At 51.2% G+C, this 15,001-nt stretch overlaps 1 protein-coding gene across 1 annotated transcript in view; it reads right to left on the bottom strand.

The window, feature by feature from the left end:
• ZCCHC24 (zinc finger CCHC-type containing 24) overlaps positions 1 to 8,573 on the bottom strand; it is a 137,441-nt gene extending 128,868 nt beyond the window's left edge. The window contains exon 1 of the mRNA XM_032232253.1: positions 7,784 to 8,573. Within this exon, the coding sequence (XP_032088144.1) occupies positions 7,784 to 8,029 (246 nt within the window). The 5' untranslated portion in view covers positions 8,030 to 8,573. The remainder of the gene's footprint in view (positions 1 to 7,783) is intronic.
• Between the last annotated feature and the right edge of the window lie 6,428 nt (positions 8,574 to 15,001).

Genomic DNA, 15,001 nt, shown 5'->3' on the forward strand with positions numbered 1-15,001 from the left:
CTGGGAGGGCTGCATCTGTGGGCATGGCCAGGTTGATGTCACGCACTGAGGCTTCATTTCCGGATCACAACAGCCTCCTGCAACCCTCTGCCAGTGATAATGGAGCCCAGGAGGTCCACAAGCATGGGCATGGCTAGGTTCACGTCATTCATCCAGGCTTCATTTCTGGTCACAATGGCCTCCTGCAGCCCTCTGCCAGAGAAAATGAAGCCCAGGAGGACCACAAACATGGGCATGGCCAGGTTGACGTCACTCACTGAGACTTGGTTTCTGGTCACAACGGGACTCCTGCAGCCCTCTGCCAGAGAAAATGGAGCCCGAGAGGGCTACAAGCATGGGCATGACCAGGTTGACGTCATTCATCCAGGCTTCATTTCCGGTCATGATGGCCTCCTGCAGCCCTCTGCCAGTGAAAATTTTGGAACTTGTTTTCACTACTTGAGGGCAGTAGGAGACCATCGTGGCCAGAAATGGAGCCCAGGAGGTGTGCATGTTGTCCACACGAGCTCCATTTTTGTTGGCAAAGGCTGTTTTCAGGTTGGGCCCGTGGGCCAGTTCTGGCTGGATCCGGCCCGCAGGCCTTGAGTTTGACACCCCTGATCTAGAGTGATTCCTCAAAAGTGTAGAATTTCCTCTCCCTGTTGGCCTGTTCACAGCCACATCTCTCCCCAAGTGATGTGAAACACAACGTGGGTGTTTAAGCCTCCAGATAACTCCATCGAGGGTGGCTCCAACCCAATCAGGCTATCCATTCTCTTTGTTTTTCTTTTCTTTTTCAAACAGGCAGATTAACAAGCAGGAAGGAACAGAATCCCATCTGTCTTGGCAGTGACTTCCTGTGAGGATTATAGCTCTCCCTCCATTCCTATCACCATCCTTAAAAAAAAGTCCTCCCCAACATTGAGAAAGCCCTGTTCTCACCAAGACTTCCTGAGAGCATGAAGCAAACTCCTTGTCCTGACAAAAAAAAAACCTTTTTATTAATTTACTGTGAATTCTGCTCATTTGCATCCAGCAAACTCTTTCAAGGGTGGATTTACAGTCACAGATCTTATCTGGCTTGGAGAGTTGACAGCCCGTATCTACAAAACTTGGCAAGGGGTCTCAGAGAGTCATGAACCAATTAAGTGAACTAATTGTCTCCTGCAAACTCCACTCCCCTTTCACTCCTCTTTTATTTCCTCTGGGAGGAGGCCTTTATCATCCACCTGTGGCCTCACTCCCAAGTTGCCCCCTGTTCTTTAGCTGTTCCCATCGTCTGGCAACTCTGCGCATGCGAACACTGGAAACAGGCTCCAGCTGTTCGTCTGCCTCACTGATGTCTGACTCTGAAGGCAGCTGATAACTGGCATACGGCTCTGGCCCCCTCTCTGCCTCCAACGCAGAGCCCTCATCAGAGCCTTCCCCAGACTCCAGGACTGGCCCAAGTTGCTCCCCAACCTCCTCACTATCCGAATCTACTGCCAACTCTGCTGGCCACTGGCGTACCACAACAGACCCCCACTGAAAAGAAGGACACTTCAATTCCTACCATGGGCGAATGGTTGCAGAAGTTGATGGAGTTGGCTGAAAGGGCAAAATGGATGACTTCGATTCAAGAAAAGAACATAAGTACTTTTCTTGCTGCATGGAGACAGCTTCTGAACGTCGTGCTTGAAATGAAAAAGAACGCAACTTTGATTTGGGGTTTTACCGAGTAGATTGATAGATCTTTACAGAAATGGCTGGTTCACATTGTTATGAAAACGGAAAAAGTTGTGATTTGATGTTAATGCCTTAGTTTGTTGCAACAGAGAGAAGTCAACAATTCTTTTTCTTTTTCCTTATGCTTCCTCACTTCTTTCCCCCTCTTTTCCTCCAAACTGCTTTTCTATTTCCTAATATTTTACAACTCAATAAAAATGTTGAACTGAGAGAAACCCCTCACTGAAATGAAGTAACTAGATTCTGGTTACATTGCTGCTGAATATGGAAGCCACAGTCTGAGAATACTAGAGGCCACCTCTGGTTTGCAGATTTCCTGTCCCAAGCCAAGAGGCATCCATGCAAGATGGTCTCCCATTTCCAGACACTGATGGGAAACATTGATTATCTAGTGCAGGGGTGTCAAACTCAAGGCCCAGGGGCCGGATTTGACCCATGGGCTACTTAGATCCAGCCCTCAGGACTGCCCTGGAATCAGCAAAGGACCAGCCCGCGGTGCCTCTGCCAGCAAAAATGGAGCTCAAGTTTTCGCTGGCAGAGGGTTGCAGGAAGCCGTCGCAGCCGAAAATGGAGCTCAGGAGTCCATTTTCGCTGGCAGAGTGCTCAGCCGCCACAGGTGCCCTTGACCTGAGTGACACTGAGCTTGCCATGCCCACCCTGGCCACGCCCAACCTGCCCCCCCCAGGTCAAACACAACCCTGATGTGGCCCTCATTGAAATCGATTTTGACCTTCATCTAATTCAAGAAACATTCATATAATCTAAAGCACTCTTTTCCAACCAGATGAGTTCCAGATGTATGAACTTCAAATCCCATGAGTCTCAGCAACAGCCATCATGGCGAAGGCATTCTGGGAGTTGAAGTTCAAACCATCTGGGAGGTACCCAGATTGGGAAACAAATGATTCAAAAGCTTGAAAATGCCAGCTTCAAGAAGACTTAAATAGATGGGAGCAATTCCCTGTGTTGAGAGCTGTATTGATCTGTAGCCACAGGAATAGTGAAGCAGCTTATGGCATGTCAGTAAATAACAGCTGTATTATGGAATAAGTTTTATGAATGAAAGGAAAGTTCTGCCTGTCAGGTCAGTCCTTTAGAGCAGGGGGTGGGAACCCATGCCCCCCCCCTTTTATGACTTGTAGACTTCAACACCCAGAATTCCTGAGCCAGCCATGAGCCATGTTGCCCCAGGAATTCTAGGAGTTGAAGTCCACAAGTCATAAAGGTAAAGGTAAAAGTTCCCCTCACACATATGTGCTTGTCGTTTCCAACTCTAGGGGGCGGTGCTCATCTACATTTCAAAGCCAAAGAGCCAGTGCTGTCTGAAGAAGTCTCCATGGTCATGTGGCCAGCATGATTAAACTCCAAAGGTGCACGAAACACTGTTATCTTCCAACCAAGGTGGTCCCTATTTTTCTACTTGCATTTTTACATGCTTTCGAACTGCCAGGTTGGCAGAAGTTGGGACAAGTAATGGGAACTCACTCCATTATGCGGCACTAGGGATTCGAACCGCTGAACTGCCAACCTTTCTGATCGACAAGCTCAGTGCCTTAGCCACTGAGCCACTGTATCCCCCACAAGTCATAAAAGGGCCATTATTCCCCACCCCTTCTGTAGAGGATGCAACAATCATTGTGTGGAGTAACTTAACCAATCCTTGACCTTTGCAAACTGGACCAAGATGTGGTTTTACTCAAGCGTCACTGCAGCATTGCAACCAACAACACAAACAATGGCTCCTATGTACATTACCAATCAGTCTACTCATATCTACTTTCTTTGGTTACTTTGGTGGGTTAAAATTGAAATCCATTAGTAAAAAAAAAGTCATCTGCTGGTGGCCACCCTTTCCCACATTTGGCCAGTCGCTTTCATATAATCCACACAATTGACCCTCACAGACATCCCCTACAGAGGATGAGGTATCAAGCACACAACTCTCGTTGTGATACCCAGTCCTCCCTGAGACATCATTTCCCTGTGTTGCGTGAAGACATTCTACAAACATTGTCTGAATGACCACTTCACCGGGAGGGTTAAAAAAGATTGGAGGGGAAAAAGTTTCACAACCGATTGCAAAGGTCAACATTTACACACAACCAAGATTAAACTGTGAAAAGGAAGAGTGGCGCAGAACCTACGAGGGATTCTGCTCTTTTTACAGATCACAAATGTAGCAATTTATTCTTATTCTTCAACCGCCTTTGCCTATAACATGTCCACTCAGGTTAAAATCGGTGGTAGAAATATCAACAAACTCATATGATATGTAGATGATACAACATTTGCTTATGGAAAGCAAGGGGGATTTAGACTGGCTAAGTCTGAGAATCAAAGATGAAAGTGAAGAATTTGGACTGCACCTTAACCTCAAGAAAACAAAGGTAGAGCAGAGAAAACACAGGTGGGAGCGCAGGTAGACAATGAGACCATTGAAACAGTAAAGAAAATCATCTTCCTGGACTCTAAAATCAACCAAAGTAGTGACTGCAGCCCTGAGATCAAAAGATGTATACCACTTTGAAGAACTGCAATATCTGGCATGAATAACATCTGGAAGAGTAAATCAGACTCAGAAGCCACTTGTCTGAGATGGTATATGGGTCTCCTGCTTGAGCTGGGGGTTGGACTAGAAGACCTCCAAGGTCCATTCTGTTCTGTTCTATTCTATTCCATTCCATTCTTTCACTCTACTCTACTCTACTTTACTCTACTCTACTCTCTTAGTCTCTATTCTGCAGTCTATTCTATTCCATTCTATTCTATTCCGTTCCATTCTTTCACTCTACTCTATTCTACTCTCTTAGTCTCTATTCTACATTCCATTCCATTCTTTCACTCTACTCTATTCTACTCTCTTAGTCTCTATTCTACATTCCATTCCATTCCATTATATTCTGTTCTATTCTATTCTATTCTATTCTATTCTATTCTATTCCGTTCCATTCTATTCCATTCCATTCCATCCCATCCCATTCTCTCTACACCTAGATTATTGCAATTTTTCCAATTGCTACATGGCCACGAGACGTTGACTCTGAAAAGGGTAGATAGGAGAAGGGTGGATGCTTTTGAACTGTGGGGCTGGAAGCAACTATTACACATCCCATGGACTGAACTTCACTTGAAAATATCACTTGAATATCGCTAAACAGAGGCTGCCATACTTTGCTCATGTCATTAGAGCTATAGCAGTAGCAATAGCAGTTAGACTTATATACCGCTTCATAGGGCTTTCAGCCCTCTCTAAGCGGTTTACAGACTCAGCATATTGCCCCCAACAACAATCCGGGTCCTCATTTTACCCACCTCGGAAGGATGGAAGGCTGAGTCAACCCTGAGCCGGTGAGATTTGAACAGCCGAACTGCAGAACTGCAGTCAGCTGAAGTAGCCTGCAGTGCTGCACTCTAACCACTGCGCCACCTCGGCTCTTTGAGCTGAGTCATTTGAAAAGTCAACCATGCTGGGAAAAGGTAAAACCTGGCTGGACAGTATAAAGGATGACACCGGGACCACCATGATGCATCTGAAGAAGGCGGTGCGAGACAGAGGGGCATGGAGAGGCCTGATCCATAGAATGGCTGAAGGTTGGACAGGACTGAATGGCGGCTGATGATGATAATGACAACAACATGTCCAAGCAATACTGGATGTCTTGGTTGGGAATTATGGCAATTGTAGCTAAGACACTTTCCCAATGCTTGTACAATACTGTAACAGGCATGAGAAAGAAAGAAAGAAAGAAAGAAAGAAAGAAAGAAAGAAAGAAAGAAGAGAGGAGGGATGGATGGAAGAGAGGGAGGGAAAGAAGGCAGATAGGCAGGAAAGTGGATGGAGGAAGGGAGGAAAATGGAGGGAGGGAGGGAAAGAAGGCAGGCAGGAAGGAAAGTGGGTGGAGGGAGGAAAATGGGTGGAGGGAGGGAGGGAGGAAGGAAGGAAAGTGAGTGGAGGGAGGGAGGAAAGTGGGTGGAGGGAGGGAGGAAGGAAAGTGGAGATTGGGAGCAAAAGAAGGCAGGAAGAAAAGTGGGTGGAGGAAGGGAGAGAAAGAAGGCAGGAAGGAAAATGGGTGGAGGAAGGGAGGGAGGAAGGAAAGTAAAGGGAGGGAGGGAAGGAAGGAAGGAAAGAAGGAAGGAAAGTGGGTGGAGGGAGGGAGGAAAGTGGGTGGGAGGGAGGAAAGTGGGTGGAGGAAGGAAGGAAGGAAGGAAGGAAGGAAGGAAGGAAGGAAGGAAGGGAGGGAGGGGAAGGAAGGAAGGAAGGGGAAGGGGAAGGGAAGGACATCAATCTTTTTGGCAACAAAACTAGGAAATTAATTGCTTTCCTCCAGGATGTTTGTTTGACTTCCTAGATCAGCCTACTGATGATGACCTTAGATTTCTGCAGGGCATGGAAAGAGAAGATAGACAGACATTTGTCTCCCTCTCTCCACCCACAAGGATCAAGGGTCATCCCCTGAAGGTTGCTGACAGGGGATTTAGAAAATCGCCTAACAACTGTGGAATTCAGTCTCACAAGATGCAGTGATGGAGTTTGGATACTTTCCCTTAAGGACCAATCTCTTAATGACCCTGATCCTAGACCCATGTTTCTCAATCTTGGAACCTTGAGGACAAGGAGACATTAACTCCCAGAACTTCCCATCTGGTTCTGCTGGAATTGAAATCTACACATCTTTAAAGCTTCCAAGGCTAAGGAACTATCATCTAGAGACTCAATGTTGTCTTTGAGCAGGGGACAACATGCCTCCAAATTCTGGTTGGGTGGAAGAAGAGCTTCTCTCTGACTTCTGCTTGCAAGCATCCTCAAAGCATTCTAGTAGCCATTGTGGGAAGCCAAATCCATTCCCCACTAGTGATTTTTATCATCTAGTCCCAAGACATTCTTGAAAAGGGAATCAAGCCCATCTAGTTTAGCCCAATGATGGTTGAGGGATCCCAAAAGATACTGTGAGCCCCCCAGTGATTGGACCTGATAGACCATGGCCTGATCCAGAAGGGCTACTCTTGGGATATCTTGAGATTCAGAAATCAATCATGTCCCATGCAAAAGTTGACTTGCAGTGATAACATGTCTGTCCACATCTCATTGCCCCACAGATTTTACATGTCAGTATTTTTTCTCATCAAGCCCTGATCATGGTAATTATTGACCACAATACCCACGTTGGGAAGCTCCAGTGAAGTCTGCCTTGAGTCTGAGAGGTGGGGGCATTCTTCAGATATACTCCCCCATGTCTCTCAAAATAACTCCCTCCCCAGGGATCAAAATAGGAAACCGACGTGAATTGTGTCCCAGTTCAAGTCACGACCCGTTAAGACCAGAGTCAATACTGAGCCAGCAATCTGACTTTGCGATCCCACATCTTCTTCCCAAGAAGAGAAACATCTTTCAAAAATCAGGGAGGGAGGGAGAGAGGGAGAGAGGGAGAGAGGAAGGAAGGAGGCAGAGGAAGGATGAAAGGGAGGGAGGGAGGGAGGGAGGAAGGAAGAAAGGAAGGGAAGGAAGGAGAGAGGAAAGAAGGAAGGGAATGAATGAAAGGAATGAAGGAAGGAAAGGAAGGAAAGAGAGAGTAAGGAAGGAGGGAGGGAGGGAGGGAGAGAGGAGAGAGGGAGGAGGAGGAAAGAAGGTCTGAGGGAGAGACGAAGGAAGGAAGGAAAAGAAGACAAGAAAGACCTTGAAATCATTGACGGAAAGCCACATACTGTAAAAAAGCATCATGGCGGGACCAAAGTTTTGAAGGATGAGCTAACTTTTCCGCAAACGTTTCCCAGCCGTTCCCTCCCCGTCCTGTCCCGCTCGCTCGCTAGGCTCCTCTTCCTTTCCTTTGGCAGAACTAACAATCCAAGTCAAACTCCCTCCGGGTCGCCTTTGGCAGGCAGGCAGGCTGACCCCCATCCCCGCACCCACCCACCCCAGCTGAGAGCAGAGAGCTGGCGATCCAGCGGGTGGCTCCGCTTAGGCCCACCCTTTCCCCCATTCCAGACTTCCCGCAGGCATTTCTGCGGGGGGGGGGGTCGGCTGAACACCCTCCCCCCACCCACCCACCCCCTTTTCCGCCCTGCCAGGGAAGCCGCTCACCTCGTTCCTCTGCAGCTGGAGGAAGCTGTTTAGGTAGCTGGAGTTGAGCGAGGAGGTGCCCAGCTCGGCGCTGCCCTTGGCGGGGTAGCTGAGCTCCGGGTGCTGCGCGGAGGAAGACTCCGGCCGAAAGGCGTCGAAGGCGCTGGCCTGGTGGGTGTCTTGCAAGGAGAGGTAGACCCAGTTGAGCAGCTGGGCCGGCTGGTAGACGGAGGCGGCGGTGGTCTCGATGGCTGACAAGAGGCTCATCCTTGCCCCGCGTCGAAGGGCCCGCGGGCCGGCGGGACCCCTCCCCTCTCCTTCTTCCTCCTCTTCTTCTTCCTCCTCCTCCTCAAGCCCCTGGGTCTCGCTCGGCTGGCTCCCCCTCTTCTTCTCCCGGGGGGGCGTCTTCTTCCTCCCCTCGGGGACCCAGCTCCAGGCAAAGAGGGAAGGAAGGCGGGGAAACGCCGCTCGGCTGCCCGGCGCCCTCGAGCCTCTGCCCGGCCCCGTCGCAGCTCTGCCTAAAGCGCCGCGGGACCCCCCAGCCGCGGCGCCCCGCTCGCCCCCGGCATAGCTGCGCACCGACTCGGGCTGCTCCCGCCGCGGGAATGGCAGCAGTCAGCGGAGTTCTTTGCAGGCGCTTTGCCTCCTCCTCCTCCTCCTCCTCCTCTTCTCCTCTTGCCCCTCTCCGGCCCTCCAGCTCTCCTGGCCGAGCCCGGTCCGCTATCTGGCTTTATCCGCACTCTCTCCTTCTTCTCCGGGGCGGAGGGAAGGGCTCCCGCACTTCTTCAGCACCACCTCGTCTGCAATAGGAATCGCTGGGAGTGAGGTGGGGGGAGGACGGGTCCGAGCGGGGAAGGGGAGGGCCGGGAGAAGGAAGGCGATTGGTGGCTGAAAGTTCCGGGCTTCGGAAAACTTTGAACGTTGGGGAAGAGGTGGGCCAATCGGAAGAGTGCTGAGCGCCTTGCTTTCCCTTTAGTTCTCCCCCCCCCCCACACTCACTCGCCCCCTCCCCAGGGGGAAAAAAAACAACGTAGACGCCTCTTCTACAGGATGCAACCCTTGCCTGGCTTGGCTTAAACCGGGGTCTGGAGTCTGCAGAGCTTCGAGAAGGACTTTCTTGGGTTGTAAAGTGTGTGCTTTGGACCAGCGGTCAACAACTGGTGGTCCGTGAGAAAATTGTGGGGGTCCACAGAAAAAGTACTCACATTTTTTAAATATTGCACTAAATCAGGGGCCCTTAAACTACGCCCCCTGGCACAGATATGTGCAATGAACACTCACTCTCTCTCTCTCTCTCTCTCTCTCTCTCTCTCTCTCTCTCTCTCTCTCCCTCCCTCCCTCCCTCCCTCCCTCCCCCGTCTGGGTCTATTTATGTGGGCCGGAGGGGGGCAGAAATTATGATTTGGAATCTGCTTCAGCCTCCTGGTGCAGGACTTAGGGCAAAGGCTGGAGGGAAGCACCGCTGGTGGCGAAGAGCCCGAGGGCCTTGTTCCAGTGGGACTGCATCATGGCCTGGAACTGGCTGACCATTTTAGCCGGCTGAGCTTCCAGGGGCAGGTACCTGGCCTTGCACTCCCGCAGGTCTTCCCTCTGCTTGGAAAGCCTAGTAGTCTTCAGTGAGGTGCTTTTCCTGAGCCTCCTTCTTGGTCAGATCCAATTTGAACTGAGCCAGCTGTTTTGCCAACTCTTTTAGCTCCAACAACTGCTTCCTGTTGGGGCCCTAAGGAGCCCAGGCAGGCAGGCAGGCAAGGAGTAGCTGGGAGGTGCCCCTCCAGGTGAGTGATATCAAGTTGGCCACACCCACCCAGTCACATGACCACCCAGCTGGTCATTAGGCAGATCATAATAGTGGTCTGTGGGATTTAAAATTATGAATTTAGTGGTCCGTGAGGTCTGAAGTTTGGGGAATGTTGGACAGTCTTTTTTCTCCTTCCAGCTGTGGTCAAGTCGATTCTTGCAGGGAACTTTCAACCCGAATCCATTCGTGGAAGTCCATCCACTCCACCATTTCCACCATAGGTGCCCGTAAGGTCCAATAGTGGCCAAATACTTTTTTTCCCCTGGAAATTCAGACTGGATCAAGCCATGGAGCTCTTCCCCCCCCTCCCATTTTCAGCAAGGTGCTTCCAAGAAACTCTACAGCTACCGTTCATATAAGCTCATATTTCCAACAATATCAACCATTTCATATGAGAAACCATCTCGGACATCGAGATATTCTGTGTCAACACCGCTCAAAATTTGTTTCCAATAGTTCAATGCTTCTGGAGCAGAAGTGTCAAACTTGATTTCATTGAGGGCTACATCACAGTTGTGTTTGACCTTGGGGGGACCTTGGCGGGGCGGAGTGGCCACTTTGATGTCACTCATCAAGGGTCCGTTTTCAGCTGCAATGGCCTCTTGCAGCCCTCTGCCAGTGAAAACAGAGCTGGCAGAGAGCTGCAGGAGGCCATCACGGTCTCTTTGTCTATCTGTCTGTCCGTCCTTCCATCCATCCATCCATCCATCCACCTACCTATCAATCATATATCTCTCTTTCTTTCTATCTTACCATATCTATCTGTCTGTCTATCTACCTATCATCTCTTTCTGTCTCCATTTATCTCTAGCTCTGCCTGTCTGCCTGCCTACCTACCTACCTACCATCTCTCTCTCTCCATTTGTCTGTCTGTCTGTCTGTCTGTCTATCTCTGTGTGTGTGTGTGTGTGTGTGTGTCTGTTTACCTATCTAGCATCTCTCTCTCCATTTATCTCTCTGCCTCTCTGTGTACCTATCTTTCTCTCTCCATTTATCTAGCTGTCTGTCTGTCTCTACCTACCTGTCTGTCTTTACCTACCTACCTACCTACCATATCTATCTGTCTGTCTGTCTACCTATCATCTCTTTCTCCATTCATCTCTAGATAAATGCTTGCTTGCCTGCCTGCCTGCCTGCCATCCATCCATCCATCCATCCATCCATCCATCCATCCATCTATCTATCCACCTTTTAGTGTAGGGCACAAAATGGTGACTACCAGAGAAATTGCCTCATTGCACTGCCTTAGAGAGGTCCAGACTAACTGCAGAAACTTCTGAATGCTTCCAAAAAGCCTCTGCGCCACTGTGCAAAGCTGGTTAAGGCAGCCAAATGGGGTATTTCATTTCTCAGGCTGGGTGACAGCGACACAAACACATCCACCATTTTGTGGATTGGGCAAAATGGTGGCCACTTCCAGAAGTGTGCGCCAGGCAGCCATGCAAGAAAGCGGTCTGTTCCCTGCCTGCTGGAACGCCTCCCTTGTGCAGAGCTTGTTAAGGCAGCAAAAGACAGCAGTTAGCATGAATGCTGCTGCCATTTTGTGGACGGGGCAAAATGGCAGCTGCTTTTGGAACTGTGCCATGCTTGAGAGGACCCGGTGGGAATGGGGAAAGGCTTGTGGGAGGCCCATGGGCAAGAAGTGGAGCATGGGTGGGGGACACTTGGGAGGGCCAGGGCAGGTGGGTCTGGGCTTGTGCTAGGCCTCCAAGGGGCTCCTCCACCATACCCCATGCTCTACCTTCTTTTATGTTTCATAGGGGAGAACAGGGATGAGGGTAGAGGAGTCGGTAGGTGACTGCCACAAAATGTGATTGTAATGGGCAGGCTCTGTTATGGTCATATCTTGGTGCCTACCTCTCTCACCGTTGGAGCCTCTCCTTTTACCCCTCCCGTGTCTTGGACAATCTCTTTCCCTGTCTGCCCCTGCTACTGCGGAGCCATGCTTGCCTGCCTATTTGTTCTTATTTAATACGAGCTTTACTGCCTGGCCTGCGACCATCGGCATTGGCCCGGAACAACTACCCTTCTCCACCACTTGCTACCACTGCTACTTTGGAATACCTAATGTGAACAACGACCATCTGTTTAACATTTGATATATACTTATGGTACATTTGGTTTAGGGAAAGGAGTGATAGAGGATGGCAGCTTCAGGGACAGGAATTTGGCGTTTTAAAAACTGGGCACTAAGCTGGCACCCCCCCCCTTCCCCCTTTTAACTGGTTCCAGTCATTTGTAGACTTTAGACATCTAGACTCTGGCCGTTCCAGGACTTCAGGAGAGGGGGAGGATAAGATACCCCCCTGCATACTACCGTTTTATCTCCTATGGACCGTTATTGTTTATTATTCCACGCTTTATCTGGACTTGGAGGGTGTGAGATTGCAAAGCTGGTGCTGGCCGATACCTGGGGCCTGTGCTTTGCCCCCCCTCCATCTGCAACTATTTTATAGAATACGGACCTTGGACTTTGGCCTCGGATTTCTCTGGAACTGGAGGAAGGGAGGCTGGCTCTTCTGGAACTCATAATTTTAAATTCTGTGTTGCGCAATTTTAAGCGGGTATGTTGAGTGCGTGGGATTGAATGTGTTAGTATGAAAGACCCACTTTTAGTATTATTATTGCTGTATTCTTTTTGTGTTTTAACTATATTGTGGGGACTGTTTGTGTGAGTGTTTGAGTATGCCTGATTCGGAGGACCTGGCGGGGCAAGCGGGGGCCATTGGGGTGGTTGGGGGAATTATGCCCACGGGAGAGAGTCGGAGCATTGCGGTCATAACAGGGAGAGGCAGATACGGCGGGGACTTTAGGGCTGGCCATTACCGGGGAAGGAGGGTTCGCTATATCGCAGAGATCCCTCCTTCCGGCCCTATGAGTCCCACTCCAAGGTCAGATGGCGTGAGCAATCAGGACCCTGGTCTCAGGCTGCTGTCGCTAAATGCCAGGTCTGTTATTCATAAGGCTCCCCTCGTCCGGGACTTGATTGTAGACGAGGGGGCAGACCTGGCATGTATTACTGAGACATGGCTGGGCACGGAGGGAGGAGTCCCCCTCGTAGAGCTGTGCCCAGACGGGTTTCAGGTGCTTCACCAGCCGAGAGCCCAGGGAAGGGGTGGCGGTGTGGCTATTGTAGTCCGGGAGTCTTTAGCTCCTCGTAGGATCCCTGCTCCGGAGCTTGCCGGGTGTGAGTCCCTACTAGTGAAGTTGGACCTCAAGGGTCAAGCGGGTTTGCTGCTAACGTACCTGCCTCCCAACTGCGTTGCAGCGGCCCTCCCTGCGCTCCTCGAGTCAGTAGCCGAGCTAGCAATTGAGTTCCCTAGACTAATGGTTCTGGGGGACTTCAATCTGCCTTCGCTCGGTGAACACTCTGACGGAGCGCAGGAGTTCATGGCTTCCATGACAGCCATGGGCCTGACCCAGGTAATTCGAGGCCCTACCCACTCAGCGGGGCACACACTCGACCTCGTATTCCTCTCGGAGCAGTGGAGTTATGATCTTGGTCTGAGGGGAAATGAGATCATTCCCCTGTCGTGGTCAGACCACTACCTACTGAGGCTAGACTTCCGGAGGCCAAACCCCCACCGTGGGGAGGAGGAACCGACCAGGTGGTTCCGCCCCAGGCGACTGATGGACCCTGTTAGGTTCCAGACGGAGCTTGGGGTCATTCCAGATGCTCTCGCCCACAGTTCGGCGGAGACTATTGCTGTGACCTGGCACTTGGCGGCATCAGAGTCTCTGGACCGAATTGCGCCACTACGGCCCCTCCGGGTCAGTGGCTCGCGGAGACCCCCTTGGTTCACCGAGGAGCTCCGCGAGATAAAGCGCCGGAGGAGACGCCTAGAGCACCTGTGGAGGTCCGATAGGTCCGTATCGAACCGAGCACTGTTGACAGCTTGCACCAAGGAGTATATTCGGGCATTGAGAACCGCCAAAAGATCACACATTGCCTCCTTGGTAGCGTCCGCCGAGTCCCGCCCAGCCGCCCTGTTCAGGATAACCCGCTCCCTCCTAAATAGGAGGGAGACGGGGAACCCCCTGCAGGGTAAGGCTGAGGAGTATGGTCAGTTCTTGGCGGACAAAGTTGCTCGGTTTCGATCGGAACTGGACTCCACCCCCGCAGATCCAGCCGAGACACAAGGGAATAACTTGGTAGACCATCTCTGGGTTGAGTTTCAGGATGTTGCCTCCGGGGATGTGGACAAGGCTATGCGAGCTGTGAGTTCCTCCACCTGCATACTGGACCCGTGTCCCTCTTGGCTGACTGCCAACAGCAGAGAGGTGACACGAGGCTGGATCCAGGCGGTTGTTACCGCCTCTCTTCGGGAGGGACACCTCCCCACCGCGCTTAAGGCGGCGGTGGTGAGGCCCCTCCTGAAGAAACCGTCCTTGGATTCAGCAGTTCTTAATAACTATCGTCCAGTCTCCAACCTCCCCTTTGTGGGGAAGGTTGTTGAGAAGGTGGTGGCCTTACAGCTTCAGCGTACCTTGGAGGAAGCTAACTATCTTGACCCCTTCCAGTCTGGCTTCAGGCCCGGTTACAGCACTGAAACCGCTTTGGTCGCATTGACCGATGATCTCTGGAGAGCCAGAGATGGAGGCTATGCGTCCATCCTGGTTCTCCTTGACCTCTCAGCGGCTTTCGATACCATCGACCATGGTATCCTTCTGCGACGACTGCGGGAGGTGGGGGTGGGCGGCACTGTTTTACAGTGGTTCTCCTCCTACCTCTCGGACAGGTCGCAGTCGGTGTTGGTGGGGAGGGAGAGATCGTCCCCGAGGCCCCTAACCTATGGGGTGCCGCAGGGCTCGGTTCTGTCCCCCCTGCTATTTAACATATACATGAAACCGCTGGGCGAGATCATTCGGAGGCACGGGATTAAGTACCACCAATATGCGGACGATACGCAACTGTATCTGTCCGCCCCGTGCCAACTCAATGAAGCGGTGGACGTGATGAACCGGGGCCTTGAGGCTGTTAAAGACTGGATGAGAGCTAACAAACTGGTGCTCAACCCGGAAAAGACCGAGTGGCTGTTGTGTTTTCCTCCCAAAAATTCGGCTAACGTTCCATCAATCAGGCTGGGGGGACAAAATTTATACCCCTCAGACAGGGTCCGCAACTTGGGAGTCCTCCTGGATCCACAGCTGAGTTTTGACCACCATTTGTCGGCTGTGACCAGGGGGGCATTTGCCCAGGTTCGCCTGGTGCGCCAGTTGCGGCCCTACCTGAACCGGGAGGCTCTCACAACAGTCACTCGAGCCCTTGTGATCTCTAGGCTGGAATACTCCAATGTGCTCTACATGGGGCTGCCCTTGAAGAGCATCCGGCGACTTCAGCTAGTTCAGAACGCGGCCGCGCGAGTGATCATGGGCGCACCACGGTTCGCCCATATAACACCGATCCTCCGTGAGCTGCGCTGGCTACCTGTTGATCGTCG

This window comes from Thamnophis elegans, chromosome 15 (genome assembly GCF_009769535.1).
Source record: "Thamnophis elegans isolate rThaEle1 chromosome 15, rThaEle1.pri, whole genome shotgun sequence".
NCBI lineage: Eukaryota > Metazoa > Chordata > Lepidosauria > Squamata > Colubridae > Thamnophis > Thamnophis elegans.